This window comes from Tursiops truncatus, chromosome 9 (genome assembly GCF_011762595.2).
Source record: "Tursiops truncatus isolate mTurTru1 chromosome 9, mTurTru1.mat.Y, whole genome shotgun sequence".
Lineage (NCBI taxonomy): Eukaryota > Metazoa > Chordata > Mammalia > Artiodactyla > Delphinidae > Tursiops > Tursiops truncatus.
The window spans coordinates 90,658,116-90,685,179 of record NC_047042.1 but is presented as its reverse complement, the minus strand read 5'-3'; the positions used below and the strand labels follow the sequence as shown (position 1 = coordinate 90,685,179).

At 40.9% G+C, this 27,064-nt stretch overlaps 1 protein-coding gene across 1 annotated transcript in view; it reads left to right on the top strand.

Moving 5' to 3' along the window:
- Positions 1-20,506, top strand: part of KIAA1549 (KIAA1549 ortholog) — a 150,992-nt gene extending 130,486 nt beyond the window's left edge. Inside the window, exons 18-20 of the mRNA XM_033863337.2 lie at positions 2,974-3,134; positions 7,775-7,920; positions 16,293-20,506. Coding sequence (XP_033719228.2) covers positions 2,974-3,134; positions 7,775-7,920; positions 16,293-16,544 — 559 coding nt within the window. The 3' untranslated portion in view covers positions 16,545-20,506. The remainder of the gene's footprint in view (positions 1-2,973; positions 3,135-7,774; positions 7,921-16,292) is intronic.
- The last annotated feature ends 6,558 nt before the right edge of the window (positions 20,507-27,064 follow it).

Here is a 27,064-nt window from a genome sequence, read left to right as displayed (position 1 = left end):
AAGTGTTCTGGTTTGGATAATAAATTTTACGGTCACCCAAGATAAAAGATTCTAGAGTATTTGGAGTGCACTGAACTATCTGAGTACACAATTTAGGATTAAAAGGATGCAAATGTAGGCAGGAGGGTGCTTATTGACTGGGTAAAGCAGAAATAAGTAAAGGACAAGAGATAGTTCCTGGGTGGATGGTCCAGAGATTATGATTAGGTTAGGTGAGCTCCAGTTTACAGATCTGGAAGAAGGAGTGTGCATTGGCTAAGCTCTTAGATATGTAAGGCCAGAGAGGTCAGACATCTGTTTCCCAGGTCAATCTAAAACAGCAGCATTTATTTAAAGAGATTAATATAGGTAGCCTGAGTTTCAGTTTATGAGCTGTACTCCAGAAATCACAGTATAGGATAAGGGCAAGTTGGTGTACTTTCTCATCGAACAGGTATAATCTGTTAATTACTAGTTAACTGTCATTTGCAAGAAACTGTAATTAAATTATCATCTTTTTTTATTCTTAAATTTCTTTAGAAGAGTGTTTCTCAGGGTGAGATTCTTAGATCCCTAGAAGGTCCTTGAGAACCGTTCAGGGAGGTCTGTCAGGTCAAAACTATTTTTTATAATAATATTGTTATCTGACTTCTCTCATTCAGTTGACCCTTGCACCAAGGTGCGAAAGCAATGGTGGGTGAAACTGGTGCCTTAGCATGAATCCAGACGGTGGCACCCAGCTGTTGACGGACTCGCTCCAGTGTTCTTCACTGCTGGGCAATCACAGCTTTTTTTTTTTTTTTTTTTTTTTGGTACGCGGGCCTCTCACTGCTGTGGCCTCTCCCGTTGCGGAGCACAGGCTCCGGACGCGCAGGCTCAGCGGCCACGGCTCACGGGCCTAGCCGCTCCACGGCATGTGGGATCTTCCTGGACTGGGGCACGAACCCGTGTCCCCTGCATCGGCAGGCGGACCCTCAACCACTGCGCCACCAGGGAAGCCCCACAGCTTTTTTTTAAATGCCAGTTTTATGTTAGTATGTTATTGATGAAGTAGTAAAAATTAATTTTATTAAACCTAGACCCTTGAGTCTCTAACAGTCTGGGTGACAAAAGAGGGGATGCATATAAAGCACTTCTGCTGAATATGGCCTTTTGAAGAAAGGCACTTGTTCACTTGTTTGAGTTGAGAATTGAACTAACTGGTGCCGTGTTTTTGCTTGAACAAACAGCCAGCGGACTTGGGTGTTTGGCCTCGAAAATGAACCTGTCACTTCAAGGAAAACAACTGACAGCATTTGTTGCCAATAATAAAATTGAGCTTTCAGGTGAAAATTAGAATTTTGGAAACTTGTCTGCCACCGTGCAATTGACAGCTTCCTAGTACTTAAAGCCTTCTCTGATGAGCTCAATGGTGATATTAATGAATGTGATTTGGGGTTACTGTAAAATAAAACGTGTCAGTAAAATAAAAGTCTGCATAACTCATTGAACCAGTATTTTCTAAATGACCAATGTCGTAAAACCATGCATAGGTCTATTCAAAGTGCAAGAAAGACCAGTGGTTTTAATGTAACAGAGATGAAAAGTTCATTGATACTGTTTCAGAGTCTGTATTGCCACTCACCTTAAGGAAATATTGTTGAGTTCTGATGTGGTTTCAAAGAAGAATAATTAACCGAAATACTATTTGAATATTATCTGGAAAGGCTATTAAAATCTTCCTCCTTTTCCCAACTACATATTTATGTGAGGTGAGCTTTTCTTCTTAAAATAACTGATGGCAACTGATTGAATACAAAGTTTATGAGAATCTAGATGTCTCCTCTTAAGGACATTTTTTTTAAATGTAGAATTCTTCTCATTTAATTTTTTTTGAGGGGGGTGGAAAATATCGTTAATTTTATAAAAAATGTTGACATGTAATAGGTTTAATAATGTTATTTTTAAATGAATATTTAATTTTTTCAGTTTTAATTTTGAACATGAAAACTATCTATAGGTACGGTATGCATAAACAAAAGCTCTCGGGAGTCCTCATTTTTATGAACTAAATAGTTTGAGAACCACTGCTTTAGAGCACTGGTTTTTAGCCTTGATGAAGCTCAGGGTCATCAGTGGAACTTTAAAAACTACCAGTGTCTGGGTCTCACATCTAAAGAGTCTGTTTTCATTGGTCTCGGGTGCAGCATGGGCTCCCCAGGTAACGCTACCATGCGGCCAAGGTTGAGAACCACCCCTTTAGTTGGGCGCTGGAGGTGAACGGGCCCCGGGGCTTGAGCCACACCCTCTTTGGGTCTGTAAACTAGAGCATTTCTTCTTCAGTCATCCAGCGGATTGGACAAGCATCAGCTGTGTTCCGGCATGTATACTGGATGGCATATATACTTTTCATAGCCCTGGAGATTTGTCTGTGAGCAAATAGAGTCCCTGCCCTCAGAGGGCTCAGAGCCCATCTTTTATTTTCCTAGTTCATTTCCTTCCTTTGGAAGTCTGATGCTTTAATAAGAGGAGCCATTACATGTTAAATAATTTCTTTTGCTATTTTCTCATTTTCTGGAGAATATACAGTTTTATAATGTCATCAAATAACTAGTTTAGGCCAATTCCAAATTTGCGATAATTGATGGATAATTATCCAGTATGGTCTTTTTGGCAGTGTTTGTATTTTGCATTGTCTGTCAGTCAATCAACAAAACAAAGAATGTATCCTGATAGCCTACATGATTTCCCATACCTTGCAGGTGCTGTGCTTTGCAGTGGGTCTTGTCTCCCTTATTAATTGTTTTGTATTTGAACCTTGTTGCATAGCACTTATACCAAACAATATTCAGACATATTCATTTTTAATCTGGAGCCTGCGTTCTGGGAGAGGGGATGGATAATGAGCCAACAGACAAATAGGTCTTATTTTTCCTTAAGGGCTGAGGGTGGACCTAATAAAGTGCCGGAGTCAGGCAAGTGTGGTCCTGACGCTTGGGTGCGCTTCGCTTTCAGACCAGGTTTCGGCCCCGGTTTGCTGCAGTCTGCGGAGCTGCTGCCTGCCGAGCCCCAGCAGCCCCAGGCCTCGTCTGAAGCCACCTCGTGTGCTGCCCGAGGGATCTACCCTGACGAGGTGTCATCGGTGGCCCGGCCTCGGCCTGTCGGGGGCACCACAGGTACACGTGGCTATTTACCGTGCGTTTCTTTTTAGCTAACTTCTGCAGAGATCATTTTCGACTTCCCAGAGCATCAGCATCCCGTTACTGGCCTCTTCCGCCGGTAAGAGCCGTGTCCCCTCGGATCCCGGTAAAGATGTAGGGCTAGGGAGGTAGGAAAGGAGAGAGTGGCTGAGATCCCAAGACTGATGGCCTCTGGTTTGTTCCTGAGTAAGTGTCTCGAAAACAGTCCCTTCACATGGAATTCACACCCACACCTCTTCCAGGGAAAGCGTTTCTGAAGTCTTACAGTGAACTGAAAGACCTATTTCTGAGTGCTTGCAGTGGCACGAAAACAAGCGTTTATTTTAAAGAAGGCACTTTTCCAGTTTGTAATAAGCAACCTAAAAGTTGATGCAAAGTGACCAGAGGGAGATTTGTGTTTTATTTGGTCATTTCTGGGAGGGTATAACCACTGTTTTCTCCTTGAGCCTTACCTCCCTCATTTTTTCCCTTCTACCTTTATTAATAATCATCTTTTTCTCATTCTAAAGTGTCCTTGTCATTATCCCATGCCTCTATGCCTGTCCCTTCCCTGCTGTCACGCATGGGCAGAGTTGGCAGTGGAGGGCCTGGGGAAGCTGGTGGCCACATGGAACTGTTCTAGGTTTTTTTCCACCTCCTGTTTCATGTCATCATTAAAAGAACAATCCTAGTGTCATTTGTGAGTAACCAGTGCAGTCCTTTACTTGGCAGTTCAACAGTGAAAGGTCACATTTTCTGAAGTTGTCTTCTAATTCATTACTAAACTTTTAAGTCTTGGCACACTGCTTTTCTTTACTTTTAGTATTTAGGTTTGCTTTAATTACCTGTTGGAAGTCAAATAAAATCTATACCAGATTATCTCCACAGAGGAAATAAAAGTTCTCAGTTTATGTTCTTGAAAGAACATGAAGTGCCCAATTCCTGGAGCTCTTGAAGCCGGAGAGAAAATATGTTTTATTTTTAAAGGATTCTAAAATATATTTTAACTAGTTGTTTGGGAAACATTACACATAATGTGGTTTACTTGTAAAACTACAATATTTAGTATATTCAGTGTAAAGATACAGGGAATTTTTTTTCAGACCAAAATTAAAATTTTTTCATATATTCAGTTTTGCTTCTTTAGAAAAAGAGCTATAAATACCAATATTTTAACAATCTTTTTTGTCAGTTTTTGAGATGCATGTAGAAATTTGAGGAAAGGAAGAGCCCTTAGAATTTTGGTAAAGCAAAAAAGGTATAATGGTTTCTGAATTGAGTATTCTCAATAATTATATCCAGATTAGGAATAAATTTATTTTCAGAAAATGAGAAGAAAAGAAAAAAATACATTTGTCTCAGGGTCCCCTGGGAATTTTGTGATACTAGTTGAACCCACAACAAATCCTCATCAAGTTCAGTAGATACTTGACGTTTATGAGGGATTCATTCTGAGATCTTTGTAAATCCCCACATTTTCAAACACTGCTAGACCTCATAGTTGATTTCCCTAATCAGTCCAACAGAAGCGTAAGTGGACCAGCTAAGAGACCCTTTCCAGACCCATAATGAGAGACACTGCTGGTTGTTGACACACAGCACCCAGCACGGCTGAGCTGATATTCTGACAAAGCAGTTGGCCGGTCGGCCTCCACCAGGTTGCCTGAGACCCAATCTTGTGCCCCAGATTACAAATCACTGTTGCATGTCATGAAACTTCATCTCATGAATAGTTGATACTATGAACACTGATTTGTGCATATCACTCAGTGTTCCCCGAGCTCTTTCCATTTCTTTCTTTTTTTTTTTTTTTCTTTCTGTTTCTTGTACAGCTACTCTAAAAAGTCCTCAGAGTTCATTATTACTCTGTCTTACTGCATTTTATTAGCAGGGCTCAGAGCCCATCTTTTATTTTCCTAGTTCATTTCCTTCCTTTGGAAGTCTGATGCTTTAATAAGAGGAGCCATTACATGTTAAATAATTCCTTTTGCTATTTTCTCATTTTCTGGAGAATATACCGTTTTATAATGTCATCAAATAACTAGTTTAGGCCAATTCCAAATTTGTGATAATTGATGGATAATTATCCAGTATGGTCTTTTTGGCAGTTCTTGTATTTTGCATTGTCTGTCAGTCAATCAACAAAACAAAGAATGTATCCTGATAGCCTACATGATTTCCCATACCTTGCAGGTGCTGTGCTTTGCAGTGGGTCTTGTTTCCCTCATTAATTGTTTTGTATTTGAACCTGGTTGCATAGCACTTATACCAAACAATATTCAGACATATTCATTTTTAATCTGGAGGAATATAGAAATTATATGTATGAAATATTTGAAGAGGAAGTTATTTTCTAATAATTTGCCATAAGGGATTAAATTGTGTAAAAATTTGAAATGGAAAAAATACTAAGATATACTAGAAAAGTTACTTTTCTGACTCTGTAAAATTATCAAATATGTATATGTCTAAAACTTACCAAAAGCAAAAGGAAAGTAGTACCTAGGAAGATTTATAGCAGATATGACCAAGAGGTAATCTTATTATAGAGAATGGCTCATAAATTGATAAATGGGCAAACTGCAAAAGATAAACAGGCAAAGGACAGAAAGAAGGAATGCACAAAAGAAATGTGTGTGTATCATATGAAAGTAAACATTAAAAAAAATGTCCAGTTTTGAAAATGATTAAAGAAATGCAAATTAAAACCATGATGAGCCACCATTTCAATCATGAAATTGTTTTTATAATAATGTGATGTGGTGAAATTAGCGTTCGGTTTCTTTATCTGTACAATGGGGATAACTTTAGTACTTACCTCTTACGGTTATTTGATGATTGAAGAAGATAACAAATGTAAAGTGCTTAAAATAGTGCGTGGCATACAACAAATTTTAATAAATATTAGCGGCCATTATTATTACTATTGTATTATTTCCGGTGATGGTGTAAATCACTAAACTTTCGGAAAGCAGCTTGGCAGTATAACTTCATGAGCCTTTGATTTGATAAGTTTGGGAATATAGGCTCCCCTCACTGAAGAAATGCAAAATACTGGAGAAAAACTACATGTACAAAGATGTTTATTGGAGCCTTATTCAGAATAGCAAACTACTGTGAGCTCCCTCAGTACCCAGTTATACGGGCATCAGTAGTAAACTGTACAGCTATTGAAAATGAAGAGCTCAGATAGAGCCAGAAAAAGGGAATTTAAGATTTCCTGGTTGCCTCCTATGCATTTGGTACTTGACCTATTTTATCTCTTTTAATCCTTGAAATAACACTGTGAGGTAGACTTTTTAACTTCATTTGAAAAGTGAGGCGTTGAGGCTCAGCTGGAGTGATTACTGGGTGTCCGAGGTCACAGGACTTGTCAGTAGCTGAGCTGCAATGCAAACCCAGGCTTGCTCGGGGTGATGGGCCACTTGAATCATGGGGGAGCTTGTGCTGTCTCGCTAAGTGAACAAAGCAAGATACAGAATCCTGCCTGAACTGTGACCTCAACTACTGTTACAATTTTAACACAAAGGTATGCTTTTCTCCCTATGCAGCTGTCTGAACCTTTATAAGTGATGGGGAACACTGTGCTGCATTTCTGTTCTTTGCAACATTTGCTCAAACAATGTCTGTTGGGCAAACAGTACTGATAGTTCTAATAGTTTTAATACTGTTATGAATCTTCAGTAACTGACAAGCACTCCTGCAGAGTACGTTTTTAAAAATGTATTTGATTAACAGAGGCTGTTAATTAGGCAACTAGAGTAGGAGTAGACTTGAAGATGGAGGGGGCCACCTCCCTTATCTCTGTGAAAACCCTGAACCTTTGTGGGACCAGTCTGAGCATCACAGATGAATTAGATGATCCTAGGAGCATTTGTAAATTTGTATTTTATTTCACAGTGTTTAAAGATCTGTTTTTCCTCCCTCCATCTGTTGAAAAGAGGTATTTCCGTATGCCGAAGTTGATGGGGGAGAAAAATATGTTGTTTAAAGCCTGGCTTTCACAGCCACACAAGGCCATAGTGAGTCTGAGTGTAGAATGAGTGCTAGAGATCATCTGTCTTTGCTATCAGTATACCTCAATGAGAAGGCTGGGTGGGTGGCGTTAAAGTTTTAATTATGATATGACTAAGTTATGAAAACAATGAGAGTGTAACAAAAGTGTACTTTAACATTCTGAATTCACACTCTGCCTGTTAAGGAAACAAAAGCATATTGTATTTTCAGCCCCTTGTGAGTCTGAAAGCCATAAGCAAGAACCAGGTTTCAGCTTCTTCGTGGCTCCAACAGCTTTCACTCCTTTTTTCTGAATCGATAAGGTCATCCTTATTTGTAGCCTCTACAGAAATGAATGGAAGGGCCCTCTGTTATGCCGTTTATTCCCAGTCCTTTGATGTCTGGCTGGGAAAATATGAACATCACTATTAGCCACTGTATTGAAAGGAAGTAAAAGCCTGCAAACCCAGAAACTCATGGTCTGTTTTTCTTAGGACATGTCTTCTCTGGAGGTAGAATTGGTGCCACGTTTGAGCAATGCTCGTATCCCCAGGGCGTGCTGTGGTCAGAACCGAAGTGTCTTACTGGGCAGCCTCACCCCCCTACCAGTGTTCACTGGGCCACTCATTGTGTTCCTCCAGGCTCCCAGATCCAGCACCTGACACAGGTGGGAATTGCCAGCAGAATTGGAGCTCAGCCAGTGGAAATCCAACCAGGCAGAGGCAGCCAGTATGGAGGACCAGGCTGGCCTTCGTATGGGGAGGATGAAGCTGGCCGGAGAGAGGCTGTGAGTACCTTGTGTTGGGATCGTCATTGAGAATTCAGACATGATCACTTAGTGTAGCTGCTGCTGCTTCTGCTCGGGGGATCTCTTTTTAAAACCTACATAAAGTTTTAACTCCCCTCACTTTTTCCCCCCTTGAGTGTGTTTTTTTCTTGCAGTTTGTAGATGGGAAATTCCCTCTGACCAGAGTGGGAGAGTATTGGCATTGAAATTTGGGAAAGTATATAATTTTTCTTGAGGTAGCTTTCAGGCTTGAAGTAGTGAGTTTTAAAAAATAACTTAAGAGGGCGGAGTCAACATGGTGGTGTGGGAAGACACCAAGTTAGCGTCTCCTCACAACTAGGGCATCTGCTGGCTGCTGGTGGGGACCCTGACATCCAAGGAGATGGGAGGAACCCCCAAGTGAACCGGTAGGATGTGGAGGGACAGAGGGGGAAGGAGAAGTGGAGGCCAGGCAGGATTGGTGCCCCTGAGGCTGGGGAGAACAGGAGGGGCAGGCGGGAGGGGCCCTCCAGGAGGTGCGGGAGAGGAGTGGAGGGCGATTGCCCCGCCCACTTGGGCATGGGGAGCCTGCTGGACTACCATATGAGGTCCCCAGCCCTCTGAGAACAGGGTTGGGGGGCACGCCTGGGCCCCTTCTGTTCCTTGAGCCTAAGCCCTGCCTCCCACAGCCCCCAGGGCCTTTTCCAGCCCTGTGGGTCCTCAACATAGGCCCTGCCCACTTGCCCAAACCTAGCCCTTGCTTAGGCCCCACCCTCCACAGCCAAGGCCTTTTCCCTGTTTTTTCTTTTTTTTTCTTTCTTTCTTTCTTTTTTTTTCTCTCTTCTCCCTCCTCCTCTTTTTTTACTGTTGTGGTTCCATTGTACCTTTCGGTTGTTGATTCATCTATATTTTTATTTTTATATTCTTTCTAACATATCTGTTAGTTTCCTAGTCTAATTTTATTTTTTACTTTGTTATTGTTCTCTCTCTCTCTTTTTTTTTTTTGCCACCCCACGTGGCTTGCGGGATCTTGGTTCATGAGCCGGGGACCGGGCCGAAGCTCCTGCGGTGGGAGCTCCATGTCAGAACCACTGGATAGCAAATAACCTCAGACCCCAGGGAATAATCATTGGAGTGAGGTCTCACGGGGTCTCTCATCTCAGCACCAAGACCCACCTCTACCCGATAGCCTACAAACTCCAGCGTTGGAAGCCTCAGGCCAGACAACCAGTAAGACAGGATCACAATCCCACTCATTAAAAAAAAAAAAAAAATGAGACAGCCAAAAAATATGTCACAGATGAAGGAACAAGGTAAAAACCTACGAGACCAAATAAATGAAGAGGAAATAGGCAATCTACCTGAAAAAGAATTCACAGTAATGATAGTAAAGATGATCCAGAATCTCAGAAATAGAATGGAGGCACGGATTGAGAAAATAGAAGAAATGTTTAACAAAGATCTAGAAGAACTAAAGAACAAACAAACAGATGAACAACACAATAACTGAAACGAAAAATACATTAGAAGGAATCAGTAACAATAACTGAGGCAGAAGAACGGATAAGTGAGCTGGAAGACAAAATGGTGGAAATAACTGCTGAGGAACAGAATAAGGAAAAAAGAATGGAAAGAAGACATTCTCAGAGACCTCTGGGACAACAGTAAACGCACCAACATTCGAATTATAGGGGTCCCAGAAGAAGAAGAGAAAAAGAAAGGGTCTAAGAAAATATTTGAAGAGATTATAGTCGAAACTTCCCTAACATGGGGAAGGAAATAGTCACCCAAGTCCAGGAAGCACAGAGTCCCATATAGGATAAACCCTAGGAAAAACGCACCAAGACACATATTAATCAAAGTAACAAAAATTAAATTCAAAGAAAAAATATTAAAAGCAGCAAGGGAAAACAAAAAATAACATACAAAGGAACCCCCATAAGGTTATCAGCTGATTTTTCAGCAGAAACTATGCAGGCCAGAAGGGAGTGGCAGGGTATACTTAAAGTGATGAAAGAGAAAAACCTACAATCAAGATTACTCTACCCAGCAAGGATCTCATTCAGATTCGATGGAGAAATCAAAAGCTTTTCAGACAAGCAAAAGCTAAGAGACTTCAGCACCACCAAACCAGCTTTACAACAGATGCTAAAGAAACTTCTCTAGGCGGGAAACACAAGAGGAGAAAAGGACCTACAAAACCAAACCCAAAACAATTAGGAAAATGGTAATAAGAATATACATAATAATAACCTTGAAAGTAATTGGATTAAATGCCCCAACCAAAAGACACAGATACAAAAACAATACCCATATAAAATGGGTCTGAATGGATACAAAAACAAGACCTATATATATGCTGTCTACAAGAGATCCACTTCAGACCTAGGGACACATACAGACTGAAGGTGAAGGGATGGAAAAAGATATTCCATGCAAATGGAAATCAAAAGAAAGCTAGAGTAGCAATACTCGTATCTGATAAAATAGAGTTTAAAATAAAGACTATTACAATACAGAGAAGGACACTACATAATGATCAAAGGATCAATCCAAGAAGAAGATATGACAATTATAAATGTTTATGCACCCAATATAGGAGCACCTCAATACATAAGGCAAATGCTAACAACCATGAAAGGAGAAACCAACAGTAGCACAATAATAGTAGGGGACTTTAACATTCCACTTAACACCAATGGACAGATCATCCAAACAGAAAATAAGGAAACACAAGCTTTAAATGACACAATAGACCAGATAGATTTAATTGATATTTATAGAACATTCCACCCCAAAGTGGCAGAATACACTTTCTTCTCAAGTGCACATGGAACATTCTCAGGATAGATCACATCTTGGGTCACAAATCAAGCCTCAGAAAATTTAAGAAAATTTAAATCATATCAAGCATCTTTTCTGACCACAATGCTATGAGATTGGAAATCAGTTACAGGGAAAAATCTGTAAAAAACACAAATACATGGAGGCTAAACAGTGCTCTACTAAGTTACCAAGAGATCACTGAAGAAATCAAAGAAGAAATAAAAAAATACATAGAAACAAATGATAACGAAAACACAATGACCCAAAACCTATGGGATGTAGCAAAAGCAGTTCTAAGAGGGAAGTTTATAGCAATTCAGTCTCACCTCAAGGAAAATAAAAATCTCAAACAATCCACCCCTACACTTAAAACAACTAGAGGAAGAACAAAGAAAACCCAAAGTCAGTAGAAGAAAGAAATCATAAAAATCAGAGCAGAAATAAATGAAATAGAAACAAAGAAAACAGCAGCTAAGATCAATAAAACTAAAAGCTGGTTCTTTGAGAAGATACTTATCAAGAAAAAAAGGGAGAGGATGCAAATCAATAAACTTAGAAATGAAAAAGGAGAAATCACAACTGACACTGTAGAAATACAAAGGATTATAAGAGACTACTACAAACAACTATATGCCAGTAAAATGGACAACCACGAAGAAATGGACAAATTCTTGGAAAGATACAATTTTCCAAGACTGAACCAGGAAGAATTAGAAAATATAAACAAACCTATCACAAATAATGAAATTGAAACCGTAATTAAAAATCTTCCAACAAACAAAAGTCCAGGACCAGATGGCTTCACAGGCAAATTCTATCAAACATTTAGAGAAGAGCTAACACTGATCCTTCTCAAACTCTTCCAAAAAATTGCAGAGGGAGAAACACTCCCAAATTCATTCTATGAAGCCACAATCACCCGGATACCAAAACCAGCAAAAGATATCACACAAAAAAATTATAGACCAATATCACTGATGAAGATAGATGCAAAAATCCTGAACAAAATACTAGCAAACAGAATGCAACAACACATTAAAAGATTCATGCACCATGATCAAGTAGGATTTATGCCAGGGATGCAAGGATTCTTCAGTATATACGTAGATCAATCAATGTGATACACCACATTAACAAATTAAGGAATTAAAACCACATGATCCTCTCAATAGATGCAGAAAAAGCTTTTGACAAAATTCAGTTCAAAATTCATTTATGATAAAAAACTCTCCAGAAAATGGGCATAGAGGGAACCTACCTCAACATAATAAAGGTCATATATGACAAACCCACAACAAGCATCATACTCAGTGGTGAAAAACTGAAAGCATTTCCACTAAGATCAGGAACAAGACAAGGATGACCACTCTTGCCACTCTTATTCAACATAGTTTTGGAAGTCCTAGCCATGGCCATCAGAGAAGAAAAAGAAATAAAAGGAATACAAATTGGAAAAGAAGAAGTAAAACTGTCACTGTTTGCCGATGACATGATACTATACATAGAGAATCCTAAAGATGCCAGCAGAAGACTACTAGAACTAATCAGTGAATTTGGTAAGGTTGCAGGATACAAAATTAATGCATATAAATCTCTGGCATTCCTGTACATCAACAATGAAAAATCAGAAAGAGATATTAAGGAAACAATCCCATTTACCATCGCAACAACAACAACAAAATACTTAGGAATAAACCTCCCTAAGGAGGCAAAAGACTTGTACTCATAAAACTATAAAACACTGATGAAAGAAATCAAAGATGACATAAACAGATGGAGAAATATACCATGTGCTTGCATTGGAAGAATCAATATTGTGAAAATGACTATACTACCCAAACCAATCTACAGATTCAGTTTAATCCCTATCAAACTACCAATGGCATTCTTCACAGAATTAGAACAAAAAATTTTGCAATTCATATGGAAACATAAAAGACCCCGAATAGCCAAAGCAATCTTGAGAAAGAAAAATGGAGTTGGAGAAATCAGGCTCCTTGACTTCAAACAATACCACAAAGCTGCAGTAATCAAGACAGTGTGGTACTCGCACAAAAACAGAAATATAGATCAACAGTACAGGATAGAATGCCCAGAGTTAAACCCACGCACATATGGGCACCTAATTTACGACAAGGGAGGCAAGAACATAACAGTGGAGAAAGTACAGCCTCTTCAATAAGTGGTGTTGGGAAAACTGGACAGCTACATGTAAAAGAATGAAATTAGAACATCACCTGACACCATACACAAAAATAAACCCCAAATGGATTAAAGACCTAAATGTAAGACCAGACACTATAAAACTCTTAGAGGAAAACATAGGAAAAACACTCTTTGACATAAACCACAGCAAGATCTTTTTTGACCCACCTCTTAGAGAAATGGAAATAAAAACAGAAATAAACAAATGGGACTTAATTAAATGTAAAAGCTTTTGCACAGCAAAGGAAACCATAAACAAGACAAAAAGACAACCCTCAGAATGGGAGAAAATATTTGCAAATGAAACAATAGACCAAGAATTAATCTCCAAAATATACAAACAGTTCATGGAGCTCAATATCAAAATACAAACAATCCAATTAAAAAAATGGGTGGAAGACCTAAATAGACATTTCACCAAGGAAGACATACAGATGGCCAACAGGCATGTGAAAAGATGCTCAACATCACTAATCATTAGAGAAATGCAAATCAAAACTACAGTGAGGTATCACCTCACAGCAGTCAGAATGGCCATCATCAAAAAATCTACAAACAATAAATGCTGGAAAGGGTGTGGTGAAAAGGGAACCCTCCTGCACTGTTGGGAATGTAAATTGATACAACCGCTATGGAGAACAGTATGGAGGTTCCTTAAAAAACTAAAAATAAAGCTACCATATGACCCAGCAACCCCACTACTGGGCATATACCCTGAGAAAACCATAATTCAAAAAGAGACATGTACCACAGTGTCCATTGCAGCTCTATTTACAGTAGCCAGGACATGGAAGCAACCTAAGTGTCCATCAACAGATGAATGGATAAAGAAGATGTGGTGCATATATACAATGGAATATTACTCAGCCATAAAAAGAAACGAAATTGGGTTATTTGTAGTGAGGTGGATGGACCTAGAGTCTGTCATACAGAGTGAAGTATGTCAAAAAGAGAAAAACAAATACTGTATGCTAACACATATATATAGAATCAAAAAAAATGATGCTGATGAACCTAGTTGCAGGACAGGAATAAAGATGTAGTCATAGAGAATGGACTTGAGGACACAGGGTGGGAGGGCAAAGCTGGGGCAAAGTGAGAGTGGCATTGACATATATACACTACCGAATGTAAAATAGTTAGCTAGTGGGAAGCAGCAGCATAGCACAGGGAGATCAGCTCGGTGCTTTGCGATGACCTAGAGGGATGAGATAGGGAGGATGGAAGGGGGGCTCAAGAGAGAGGGGATATGGGGACATATGTATGTGTATGGCTGATTCACTTTGTTGTACAACAGAAACTAACAGTATTGTGAAGCAATTATACTCCAATAAAGATCCATTAAAAAAACTTAAAAATAATAAAAGCAATATTCATTATGAAAAATCTGCAAGAGGCCTAAGAAACAGTTACTTTTCCTACCATTTTTTTCAATTATGGTCAACATAAAATTTACCGTTTGAACCATTTTTAAGTGTACACCTCAGTGGTTTTAAATGCGTTTGTAATATTATGCAACGATCCCACCATCCATCTCCATAGCTCATTTCATCTGAAAAACTGAAATTCTGTACCCATGAAACCCAAACTTCCCATTCGCCGCTCCCCCCAACTCCAGGCAAGCACCATCCTACTTTCTGCCTCTATAATTTTGACCTTTAAGGAGTGTGTTTGAACCTCTAAAATCTGGACTTGATCTTTGGTGTGATCACTATATAAATATTCTTGATCTCACATACCTCCTTGCTCTCCATTTGAGCTTTATTGTTGGTTTGTTAATGTCATTTCCATTATAACCACCGTGAGTAGGTGCCTTTGCCGTAAGCAAACTGTTTGGGACATCGCAATACATAAGTCATCTTTCGGAGGCTTCTTATCACTGTGGTCACTCCTTGAAAGGAATGGAATCAATACGGGCACCGGTAATTTCTACAAATGCTTTCATTTTTCTCAAGAATTTTATACCGAAGGGGATTAAATTAATGAATTTGAAAACACAAACCAAAATAATATTTTTTGTTTTATCCTCATCACTCTGCCTCAGCTTTCGTTGCACTTACATGCTTTTCCAGCAGATACAGTACATTCCCTTTGTGACTGGTTGCTTTTACTCAGTGGAAAGAAATTAACTTTAGGATATAATGTTCCCCTGAAAGACACATGGCTATCCTTATAGTCTCAGGTCTCTGCTTTCCATTTGCTGACAGTTTGCTTTTTCTGTGCCCAGCTTAGTTTCCTGAGGTGTTCTGGGTTTTCCCGTCAAATCCGACATGCACTTTTAGAGGGCCTCTCGGTCATGATGTGGAGAAGTGAAATGTAGAAGTTTTTCTAGGGCTTGACTGTCATGTTTACCAGGCTATCAGGTTGCTCTTCGCACAAGTGAAACCACAGACGTAGTGTGTGTGTGTGTATGTAAAGAGATTTTTCATTGAAAAAATATGGAAAAAAATCACTGAAAAGTATAATTCTTTCAAAGGAATGCTTGATCTGTATTTTGCCAACGTCAGCAAAACTATTGTATGTTTTAGCGCAGATAGCTTTTTAAAGAAAAGTCTCTACAGAGCACTGATACACAGACACACGGACAGACAGGACGGAAGATGACTTTGTGATCTCGTCGCTGTCCCGTGGGCCCAGTCTGTGTTCTCATCACACCTTCCTTGGGCTCTGGACTCTGAGCAAAGGCAGTTGCTGTTCCCGTCGGTCCGTCTGCCAATATGTGCTTATCCCTTTGAGCAGACATCTTCATCCGACCTTCCCATCCGTGGGCTGCTCTGGCCTCCCTCTCTGTCCAGCTCTTTAGGGCCCTTCCTGGTTCCCCAGCAGCCCACTCACTTCCACACACGGCAGCGCAGGGATTAGCCAGTGAGGCCGACTGCACATTCATTCTTTCTGTCTGTCTTTAAGCAAGTGCTTATAGGCCCTTGTTTTCTGTTTTTTAAAAAAATATTTATTTAGGCTGGGCTGGGTCTTAGTTGTGGCATGTGGACTCTTAGTTGTGGCATGTGGACTCTTAGTTGTGGCATGTGGACTTCTTAGTTGTGGCATGTGAACTCTTATTTGCGACATGCATGCAGGATCTTGTTCCCCAGCCAGGGATCGAACCAGGGCCCCCTGCATTGGGAGCACGGAGTCTTACCCACTGGACCACCAGGGAAGTCCCTAGGCCCTTGTTTCATGGGCTTCTTTATTGTACTGCTCTCCCTCGAGCAATTTGTCTGCAGTTACTTCTCTCCGTCCCTGTCCTGGGAGGCTGAGTTGTTGGGTGGGAGATGGGCAGAGCATGTCCAATGCCAGTTTGCATCTGATCTTCCCTTCTGGTTTCACGTGGGAAGTACAGTAACGTTTGCCATGTTTTTCAGACACATGTGCTCGGACATCAGGAGTATTCGTCACCGCTGTTCCAGGTGCCAAGGACTTCAGGTCGGGAGCCCTCGGCTCCTCCTGGGAACCTCGCGCACAGGGGGCTGCCGGGCGCCGGGCTGGCCTACCCTGCCAGCTCCACGGAAGACCTCCAGCCCAGCCACTCCTCAGCCTCTCTCATCAAAGCTATCCGCGAGGAGCTGCTCCGGCTCTCCCAGAAGCAGACCACCGTGCAGAACTTCCACAGCTGATCGGCCCCACCTTGCAGATTTGCCAAGTATCCGCTTCCCGTGGAAGCAAGACTAAAAGGAAATCAACTGAGCAGGTGTCTGGAAGAGGACAAGCATCTCCTGGGCTGAGGGCCCAAGTAAGGGAACGAGTTGCAATTGTAAAAGATGCCATAAGTCACGTGACAGCTCATGATGCTTTTAATACGTTGGCAATTTTGTGACCACCTGGGTTCAGTTGAAATGTAAGTACTTTTGGCTAAAAGCCAGCAGCACTTCACGAAAGACGAACCACGATTCTAAGCTAATGAAGTGACTAAGTTAGTCTCTTTTTTAAAGGTGAAAGATGAAAATGTGTAGATGGTGTAGGGATTAAAGGAATCTAGTATTTCCGTGGGAAGATGTGATTCAGACTGGTTTGTACAATGAACCTGCTGCTTTGTTTTCTGAGGAAAGAGAGTTGAAGACATTCACAACTTTATTTCCCTCTTTTCCTCCATAGGAACTTATTTTAATAGTAATATTAACAACATGAATAGTAAGACTGTTTGGGAATTTAAAGAGCTACTAGTGAGAAACCAAATGATAGATTGTAGAGCCTGATGATTCCAAACGAAGCCATCGACTGCATTTTCCTTCTACTTCTGGTGCTACAGCTCCAAGAGCCCTTCACGTCGTCTGTGAAATGCAACTTTGGCTTTCTCAGTGGAAGGATATGTGGAAGGTTTCATTTTGTTCTAGAAAGGGGGAAAAAAAAAGCCTCCCAAAATGGAAAAAGCTTAATATTTATTTGGTTTTTCAAAATACATATCAAAGTTTAGATTTACATTCTTAATTGTATTTGTGGTTTGTGAATCGGACACATGCAACTGCTCATTGCATCTCATTTGAGTACATGTCTTCATCCAGGCCAGGCCTAAAGAAAGAGGCTTTCAGGAGGTCCTAATGGATCCTTGCACTTTGCTGATGAGTTGCTCCCAAATTATGTTTGAATGAGAAATCTTACATAAGCGAAAATGATCTGTCAGAATTCCTAGGACCACTGAATGGTTGGTTGTCTATGGATGCCTTCATGGTAATCACATTCCCTGTGTTCGAGACCTGGAAATGAAACTGAGTTCCGTTCAGCCTCTTCGTAATGAGTCAAGAAAGGAAAGAAGAGCTTTGAGACCACGAGGGAGAAAAAAATGTTCCTTCTGATTTCTGATTCTGTTGTCCCTGACTCCGTCTAGTGACTGTTAAAACCGTCTTTGGGCCCAACAGAGGGGTCCTCCCACTTGAAATTGACCCCTGAAGGAAACATGTCTCCCCTTCCCAAAGTGGAGTAAGGAATAGAGTAACAAGGGCTGTTCTGTTTTCTGGGACCTGAGTGAAATGAAGAAGAAAAACAGACTTAGAATTTCCATGAATCCTTTTTTAGTAGATCAACTAATATCTTTAACTAAATAACAGATACACAGGCAGAACACGGGGTTGTGACTGGTCAAAATCTGTGTATCTGTGTCAAATTTTAAGAACCCTGAAGCAGCTAAAACGGGTTCCTAAAGTGTAATCATTGGGTTTTCAGAGTCATGTTTCAGCCCTTCCTTAATTAAGCCTGTTGTATAGACCCAGAGTCTCACGATCCAGGGGAAGTTGGTTCTGGGAAGTTAAAATGTAGCCATTGTTCATCTTTGCACCTCTGAAAAAGGGGGAGTGCAGGAGGACAAGTCTCTTGAGGATGCTAAATAAAGGAATGGGAACTCCTTTTTAGGCGACCCTCACAGGCTCCAAAGAACGGGGGAGAGAAGACCCTGATCTGGGCTTGATTCTTACCTCTTGGTCTTGGTTAAATACCAGACTTGCCCAGAGTGGAGATTCTCCTTGCATGTCATTGAAAAATACCAGGTTTCTTGAATGTGTAATTAAGAATTTCAGAGATCCAAGCAGCATTTTATCATGGACACCTTACGGTGAATTCAGATTGAGTGCCAGCTGATGGGGTAAATGCTGGCCCCTCTCCTCCCATTCTGCTCTTTGTCCTCAGTGTTCACACGCAGATTGTACGAACATGATTACCTCCTTAGTACATGGCAGGAATGGGCCTCTGTTTTAAATGGGGCTGCAGTAGCAGTTTTGATGCCTTTCAAACTAGCATAAGGAGATTCTACCTGTATTTTTCTTCTTAGAACCGATACACTTTTAAACCGACGTCAAGACCAAAGATGACGTGGAATAAACAACCGCTGATGCGTGGTGGGTGTGAGCAGGCCGGTGGGATCCCCGGCACTCTTGTGTTGGCCATAAAGCATACTCAGTTTGCACTCAGTTTGACCATCACGAGACTCAGAACAGACTAGCTGTCATGGGGAGCACCACTCAGTGAACGGGATCTACGTAACGAAAGGTCCTTGTGGCAGTCACGCGTGGCTCTGGAGTTCCATTTATTGAAACACCACCAAATGAAAAGTTAAATTTTACGTCTGTTCTTTTTTCCTCTTTGAAAAGTTCTAGTGGTAATAACAAGAGCTATAAATGTGAGTCAGAGTTTTAGAGACGATTGTTTGGAGAAATGATCATTTTCAGAATCTACACAATCACTAACTAGCTGTGTCAGGTCCCTTCTCTAAGCCTCATTTTCCCCATCAGCCAAACGAGAACAGGCCTCCCCTGCCCACCTCCCAGGAAAATTCTCATTGAGAGAATCAGATGTGGTCACACGTGCACACGTCCCTTGAGGAGGGGGCACAAAGCACTGTGAGCATGTAGACTGTGTGATTGCGGTGGGAGGGGTGATCTGATCTGCTGTGGCCTCCCAGTGAGCGAGTTCCCGTGGAGGGAACCAGAGGAAAACTAGAGGCCCCGTGTGACTCCGCTTCCTCTCTCCTGCTTTGCTTTAAATTCACTTCCTTCACCGTTAACTCTCAATTATCATGCATCTTCCTGCTCCTGGCACCAAATAAGTCAATAGGAGCCCTGCCTTCTGAGATCTTAGAATCTGAATCAGACAATACCCATGGCTATAGAAGATGGAAGAAAAGGAAAAATAACGTGGTTTAAACATCAGTAAGATTCACCGAAAGGACACAAGTGCATTATGCACTCAGAAGGAGGAATGGAAGTTGCACATGGGGAAACAGTGGGACCTTGGGGAGAACTCAATGTCAGAAGCTACTTTAAGGAAGACAGGAGCTTCCCAGGCGCATGGTGAGATGGTGTGGGAAGAGCCAGATGGAGAAAGTGGGTGAAGCTGCCGTTGAAAATAACCTTGATCCTGATCTGCTCCGATATGGGGACGAAATCCCTAACTGCACGGTCGAGGGGGTTTTATAAGAGGAGGAAGTGATGCTATGAGGATACATTTGCAGGAACACAGCGAGAAGATGACCGGGCTTGGGAAGAAGGTCGGCGGAGGAAGAGGCCCGTTCTGAAGGGGAGGGGAGAGTCCCAGGAACTGCTGGATGACCAGTGTCAAGTGTGAAAATAGTGAGACTTCCACCGAGGTCTACTGCTTAGAGCAGATCTCAAGGGTCAGCCATTCGGCCACATTTAATCCTTTGTGGAGCATAGGTGGGTTATAAATAAATATATTTGACTTCTTTACAGCTGCCTACACATTTTCCTCCAGATTATACTTAATTTCAGAGCGTGTTTTCTTTTTGGTGGTACGTGGCTTTTGAGCAGCAGACTTGAGCTGTTTTTTGCCAACAAGATTTTTCAGGGCGTGAGGCCTGTGACGCAGGGCACAGGTGAAGGGACACCTGGAGGCTTCGGGCTGAAACAGGTAATTCTGTGCTTCATGGGCCTCCTGTTGAACTGTGTACAGGGTCAGCGTTTACTGCGTTTGCACAACTTAGTGCTCCAGTGGCCAGACCAGTCGCTTGGACACTGGTTTGCATTTGCAGCACTTCAGGAGTTAATCATTAAATACACTTCTCTATCCCTTTCATACGAGATTCCTAGACATGAATGAATCTGTTGGTTGGAAGGAGAGCTGGTTAAGGTTCTGGGTGGGTGGGCAGGGGGCTCCAGTGTTAAGTACCACGCCCGCTTTCACTGTAGATGTTTTAGCCATTTCATTTCTACCTCCAGAGCAAGTCCCCAAAGCCAGTCTCCAGAGCCCACCTTTGTTCCAGGCAGGAGCGTGAAGAAGTCTACTTCTGCACCTGCACGTAGACCATTTGAACACAAACCACGTTTTTTGGGTTTTTTTTTTCAAAGCACGTTTTTATGGGATGGTAACTTGAACTTCATTTTTACGTTTAATCCAGCACCGTCATGGATATTCTCGTAACAGGTGAGAGGCGTTTCTCTGAGCAACTGCTGTAACACACTTATAAACTGTATTAGGCTTACACTTGTTACCTAGCGTACAAGGAGTGTGTGCATTTCAGGTTTCTTTTGATATCCTTGGTGATGTTCATTGTTTAAACTAGGACTCCTTTCTCTAATTTTATGAAAAAGACTTGAAAACCGAAACCTCACGGTACGATCCTCATTCCATGCTGTGTGTGTAACAGAACACTTGACAATTTATCTTACCACACAGCAGCATTGACATTTAGGAAAAGAATATCAGATGCCTTGGAAACATGAAACCAAGTTGGGAACCAGTGAGCAAGTGAAAGAAGGGAGGAATGTCTCCCTCTGAGGCACTCTGTCCAAATTCCTTTCCCACAGGGTAGATACTCATGCAGGCTCTTTGCTTTTCCTTCTTCCTCTAGGTTTTTCTGCTCTGGGGCCACTTCACATTTAAAGAAAGAGTGGATAAGTAGAAGGGATTTGGGTCTCGAGGTCCCTGATTCCACGGAATCTTTCTGGACAATTTGGAACGTCATGAATAGCCCCTTCTCTTGTCCAGCAGATTCCCAGCATTCATAACTTGACCCCCTAAGTGTGCAAGGTCGGGAGAGTACAGGGCCAGCTTCTAGCCAGGCTCCCTGTACTGTTCCTCCTGTAGATGTGGGGAAGGAGGAGGGGGCACTAGGGGGAACAGAGGCTCCACCAATGGGCTCGGTTGCTCTAAGCAGCAGAGGGTTAATTTCAGAAAAGGGGAGTAGAAACTCTCCACTTTGCCCTCCTCCGGACCACAGTCTAGGGAGCATGGGGATTGGGCGAGGCTCGCCCTTACGGGAAAGGCTGCTTAGCCGAGCCGCTCTGAGATGCCCACTTGTCTCCTCCGACGTTGTCAATGCCCATGTCCTTATGACTCTTCCTGCACCCTCATTCCTAGATTATGAGTATTAATGTACAAAAATATGCAGAGTAAATTGAGGGCACTCGTGGGCTCAATACTGCAGTTTGAACTTGACAATCATGGTTTGCTGGTCTCAAACGGGCCCTTAAATTTCAGTATGGGTACATGATTTAGTAATCGAACCCTCCCTTCTTGCTGGTTATGTTTCTACCCTTCAGTTAGCTGCACTGTTTTCTAATGTGCTGTAGAGTTTTTGAGATAATTTATGCAAGTGTTTGGTTTCCATGTTTACAATTTATACAGCTTTCCTAGCATTTTAAATGGAAATGTCAATAAATGCTATGAATTGGTGTCAAGTGAGATTTTCTGTTTATTTCCTTTGCAACATGATAATTCTCTCATTTGCAAAATGTGAAAGTTGTGTGAGATGTTTTTCTCTAATTTTCATGTCCCTCATGAGAACACCTAGTACTTTCATCTTCCGAAGAATTAAGTTGAAAGCAGTCTATTCAGTGTGTGGAATTTGCAGAATTGTCACTCACATTGGTTGGTGCCACTCCTTTCTACTCAACTGTTTTGCTTTACGGCTCCCCACTAATCAAATTGATGCTTCCATTAAGAGCAGATTCATTTTGGAATTAAAAGATTAGGACTACAGTCTAGAAAGATAACTGAGAAGATCGACGTTTGTATAATCTTGAAAGGTAATAGGGTAAACCTGGAGTTGTTTATGAAACTCAAGAAAATAACCCCTTGAAACTGAGAAAAACAAGAGGAACTACAAAACACAGTGGAACACAACAAAGGAATGAAATGTGGAAACCTGGATAGGATTCTAGAACAACAAAAGTTATCAGTGGAAAAAATGGTGAAATCCCACATACAGTCTATAGTGTAGTTAGCAGTATCGTACAGAGGTTCATTTATGGATTCTGCTAACTTTAATATTAGGGGAAGCTATGTAAAAGGTATACAGAAACACTCTATTTTTGCAATTTTTCTCTAAATCTAAAATTAATTGAAAATTTAAAAACTAGTCTGGTACAGATAAATCTCATAGGCCCCTGCAGAGGCTAATAAGAGCCTGCTGTGGGCATCCATGACCCAGAACTTGCCTTGCTTCTCAAGGCAGTCAGCTCCTGCTGAAGTGGAAACCACAGTTAACAGTTGCAAGTCTTGGCAGAAAATAAGCCTTCATGAAGGAAAGTTCACAGGATCAACCCAAAGGAGAATTTGAATCCAAAAATTAGAGAAAGACCACTATGAAGAAACGAATGTGTGTTTCGGCTGTTTACAGAGGTTAAAAAAAAAAAAACAAAAAAAACACAGAAGGACAGGATAACAGGAAAGTTTAAGCACATTTGAGAAAACCAAAAATTAATCCTTGAAAGAAAAATAAAGGGATTTAAAAACATACATATATTCACACAGTGGTGTCAGATACTCCAATATTTTAGACGTAGCTTAAGAAATATAATAGTTTTAATATATCTTTATATTATGTTTTAATAAGTATACTTCAGATTAAAACCAAAAACACTGTGGACTACTTGGCACACCTCGTTCCCCTAAGAGATCTTACATGCTCGAAATGTAAAAAGGTTCAAAATGGTGGAAGAACAAGGAGTTAGGAGGAGCAGCTAAGGCTTGGGAGGAAGGTCAGGCTGGTCCCACACCCAGAGCCTGACCACTGGGTTGACGTGAATGTTAACTTAAACCACAGTTGGCATTTCTTGTCCCTCTTTCTCTTCCACATTGCACCTGCCAAGCACAGTTTAAGGAAAAAGCAAACAAGGAACAATAACAAGAGAGATCCTTTGGTCCAGTGCCTGGGTTAGATAATTAATGAAATGTTTTTATTGTTGTTGGACCGTGCACTATTTATGCAGTAACTTTCTTCCTCTAAAGATCTCCGATACCTTCCTTGCTACACCCACTTGGGGGAATAATTAGAGGTGGTGTGTGTTTGATCTCTCTGGTGTTGGGAGACTGCAAAAATTGTAGTCACAATTCTAGGTAACCCATATTCATGTAGTTAAACTACTGTGTGTCATATTTGTGCTAAAGGATAGCATTACAGAAGCATGAAACAACGTATCTGGAAAGCTCCTATTGTAAAGTTGTTTTAGAGTGACTGGTTCCTAGGTGGTTACATCAGTACCCTGAAACTACGCATTAGTGTAAGTATTTAGACTTTGATTCTGTGATGTGATGATACGCCTCAAATCAGTGGTGTCTTTCATTCAGCATTTTACAATTCTGAGATTGTTCTAAAGAAAACAGTACAAAGGAGCCGGTATGTGTTTAGAATGCTGTTTTACATTTCCCTGCTACTGTTCTTTCTGGATTCCTTGCAAGACAAGTTTAGGAGTAAAGTTCTTGAAAAAAGATGTAATTAACCAAATTTAAATAAGAACATCATATTTTTGGGTTGGCCAAAAAGTGCCTTCGGTTTTTAAGTAAAAATAAAACACATTTTTCATTTTCACCAAGAACTTTATTGAACAACGTATTCACCCTTTTGTTCCACTACCTTCTGCCATTTTCCAAGCAACTTCATAATTCCATCTTCCCAAAACTTTTTATCTTTTTGAGCAGAGAACTGTGCCAAGTGCCTTTACAGTCTTCCAGGGAATTGAAATTTTTTCCATTAAGAGAATTTTGTAAAGACCTAAATAAATGGAAATCCGAAGGTGAAATGTCTGGTGAATACGGCAGATGAATCAGAACTTCCCAGCCAAGGTGTAACAGTTTTTGCCTGGTCATCAAAGAAACGTGCAGTCTTGTGTTATTCTGATGGAAGATTATGTGTTTTCTGTTGACTAATTCTGGACGCTTTTCGTCGAGTGCCGCTTTCAGTTGGTCTGGGAGTAGTGCTTATTGGAATTAATCATTTGGTTTTCTGGAAGAAGCTCGTAATAGAGGACTCCGTTCCAATCCCACCGTATACACAATATCACTTTCTTTGGATGAAGACCGGCCTTTGGTGTGGTTGGTGGTAGTTCATTTCACTTGCCCCACAATCACTTCCATTCCACGTTGTTGTACAGTATCCACTTTTCATCGTCCGTCACAGTTTATTTTAAAAATGGAACGTTTTCATCACATTTAAGGAGAATCACATGTGGAAATACAGTCAAGAAGGTATTTTTCGCTTAACTTATGTGGAACCCAAACATCAAAGCGATGAACATAACCAAGCTGGTGCAAAAGATTTTCAATGCTTGATTTGGATATTCTGAGTCTGTCGGCTGTCTCCCGCGTGGTATAACGTTGATTGTTCCCAGTTAATGTCTTGATTTGATGGCTCTCAACTTCAACTGGTCTGCCCGACCTTGGAACATCGTCCAGCGAGAAATCTCCAGCACGAAACTTTGCAAACCACTTTTGACATGTTCGATCAGTCACAGCACCTTCCCATACACTGCACAAATCTTTTTGTGTGTTTCAGTTGCATTTTTACCTTTCTTGAAATAATAAAGCATAATATGTCGAAAATGTTGCTTTTTTCTTTCATCTTCAATATTAAAATGGCTACACAAATATTCACCGATTTTAATAAGTCTTTTTTTAAATGCATGTTCATATGACAGCTGTCACACTCTAACAAAATTGTTTTGAATGAAAAAGACAACTAAGTGCTACTAGAGCCATCTTATGGAAAAAGGCGAACGAACCTTTTGGTCAACCCAATACTATAGGTAGCCCATTAAACCTAATCTATTTAATTTTACCTTTTCTGGAAAAATTCAGATTAGCAAAAAAGGAAATAAAAACCACTATAACTCCACCATCAGAGATATTGCAATCCAAATTTTAATTAAAAAATTTAAATCTCAGCCAATTTAATCTTTTTTAAAAAACTTTTTATTTTATATAGATGTATAGCCAATTAACAATGTTGTGATAGTTTCATGTGCACCGCAAAGTGACTCAGCCATACGTATACAGGTATCCTTTCTCCCCCAAACTGCCCTCCCATCCAGACAGCCAATTTAATCTTGTTTGTTGATTGGGACTGATCACGATGATTTGCTTTCTAATTGATCTTCTAATTAAATAGATTAGGTCAGGAAGAGGGCAAAAGGACTAGAACTGGTGCAGGATGTAATCTGGGAAGAAGGATGGGGGAATGTGTCTGGGATTCTTCAGCTGCTGGAGGGAAATGGCACCATGACCTTGAGAACCCCACCCCTTTGTGGCTAATTCTGTGCTCCACTGGGGGGCACTGGCCGATTGACCTCCTGACATATTTCATGGCATTTTGCAGGGACTTCCCAGTGCTTGTAGCTGAGATAGAGGACTTCATGGACAGGGAGGCTGGGTCCAGAAAGCCATATTCCATTTCTAGCCTCGGCTTTAACACAGGTAACTTAAAAGCTTCTGCACACTGCCTTGGGGGGGACCATTGTGAAAAGTGTTTGCCTCGATGCCTTTCCCTTTACTGGCACACAGATCAATTTTCCATGACGCATTTCCTGCCCAGGCTGCCTACCACTTTCTCCCGCACCAGGAGTAACATCTCAAGTATTTCTGCAGGGTCAAAAGTCTGCTTTGGCCTATGACAAAGTCCTCCGTGTCTCAACCCCTTTCTGGATAATTAAGGTTTCTGTCTTCTGAGGTTACTGTCCCCTGGACCTCAGAAGTTAGGGTTTGTATGCTCTTCACATCAATGAGTTCAGAGTGACTTACTGAATTTGATAATGCCTCAAAATGTAGAAGGATGGTATTGTGATGGGTGGCAGTCAGAATTACAAATGATATTGATAAGCTAAAACACAGGCAAAGAACATCAACAAAGTTTCATTTATTCCTACTAAATTTACCTACATGTCTATTTTTATTTGCTAAATATGGCAACCTTAAAATTATGGATACCAGACATGCTGTGCACTGATGGGGGTGGCCCATGGAGTGAAGACAGAGAGGAGAGTGAGAAGGGCTGGGATTCAGAGGATTATGGGGGAATTGGTGTTCGGAGCAGCAGGGATATTTCTCATTGTGCAAGGAAGGAAAACAGAACACAGCCCAGATTCATGTCAGTCAGTAGAGATGCGAAAACTGACAACCTTTCTGCTTCTGAGAAAAATTGATTTCAAGTGAATATGTTACCATTTCTTTAGACTTATTAGCTTAGGGTTTTTTTTAATAGGCAGCAAAAATATTATTTCACGGTAGATTGTCTAATTTTGTGCTTTTTAAAAGACGAACTCTGCTTCATTTTCCATGGCTAGAAAGATACATTCAAATTAATAGTGTCTGTTATTTGGGATAACATAATGACTGAGTGACACGGAGCTATTTCTTCTCTTTAATTTGTTATGGCCCAGAATATAGTCTATCTTGGTGAATATTCCATGTGAGTTTG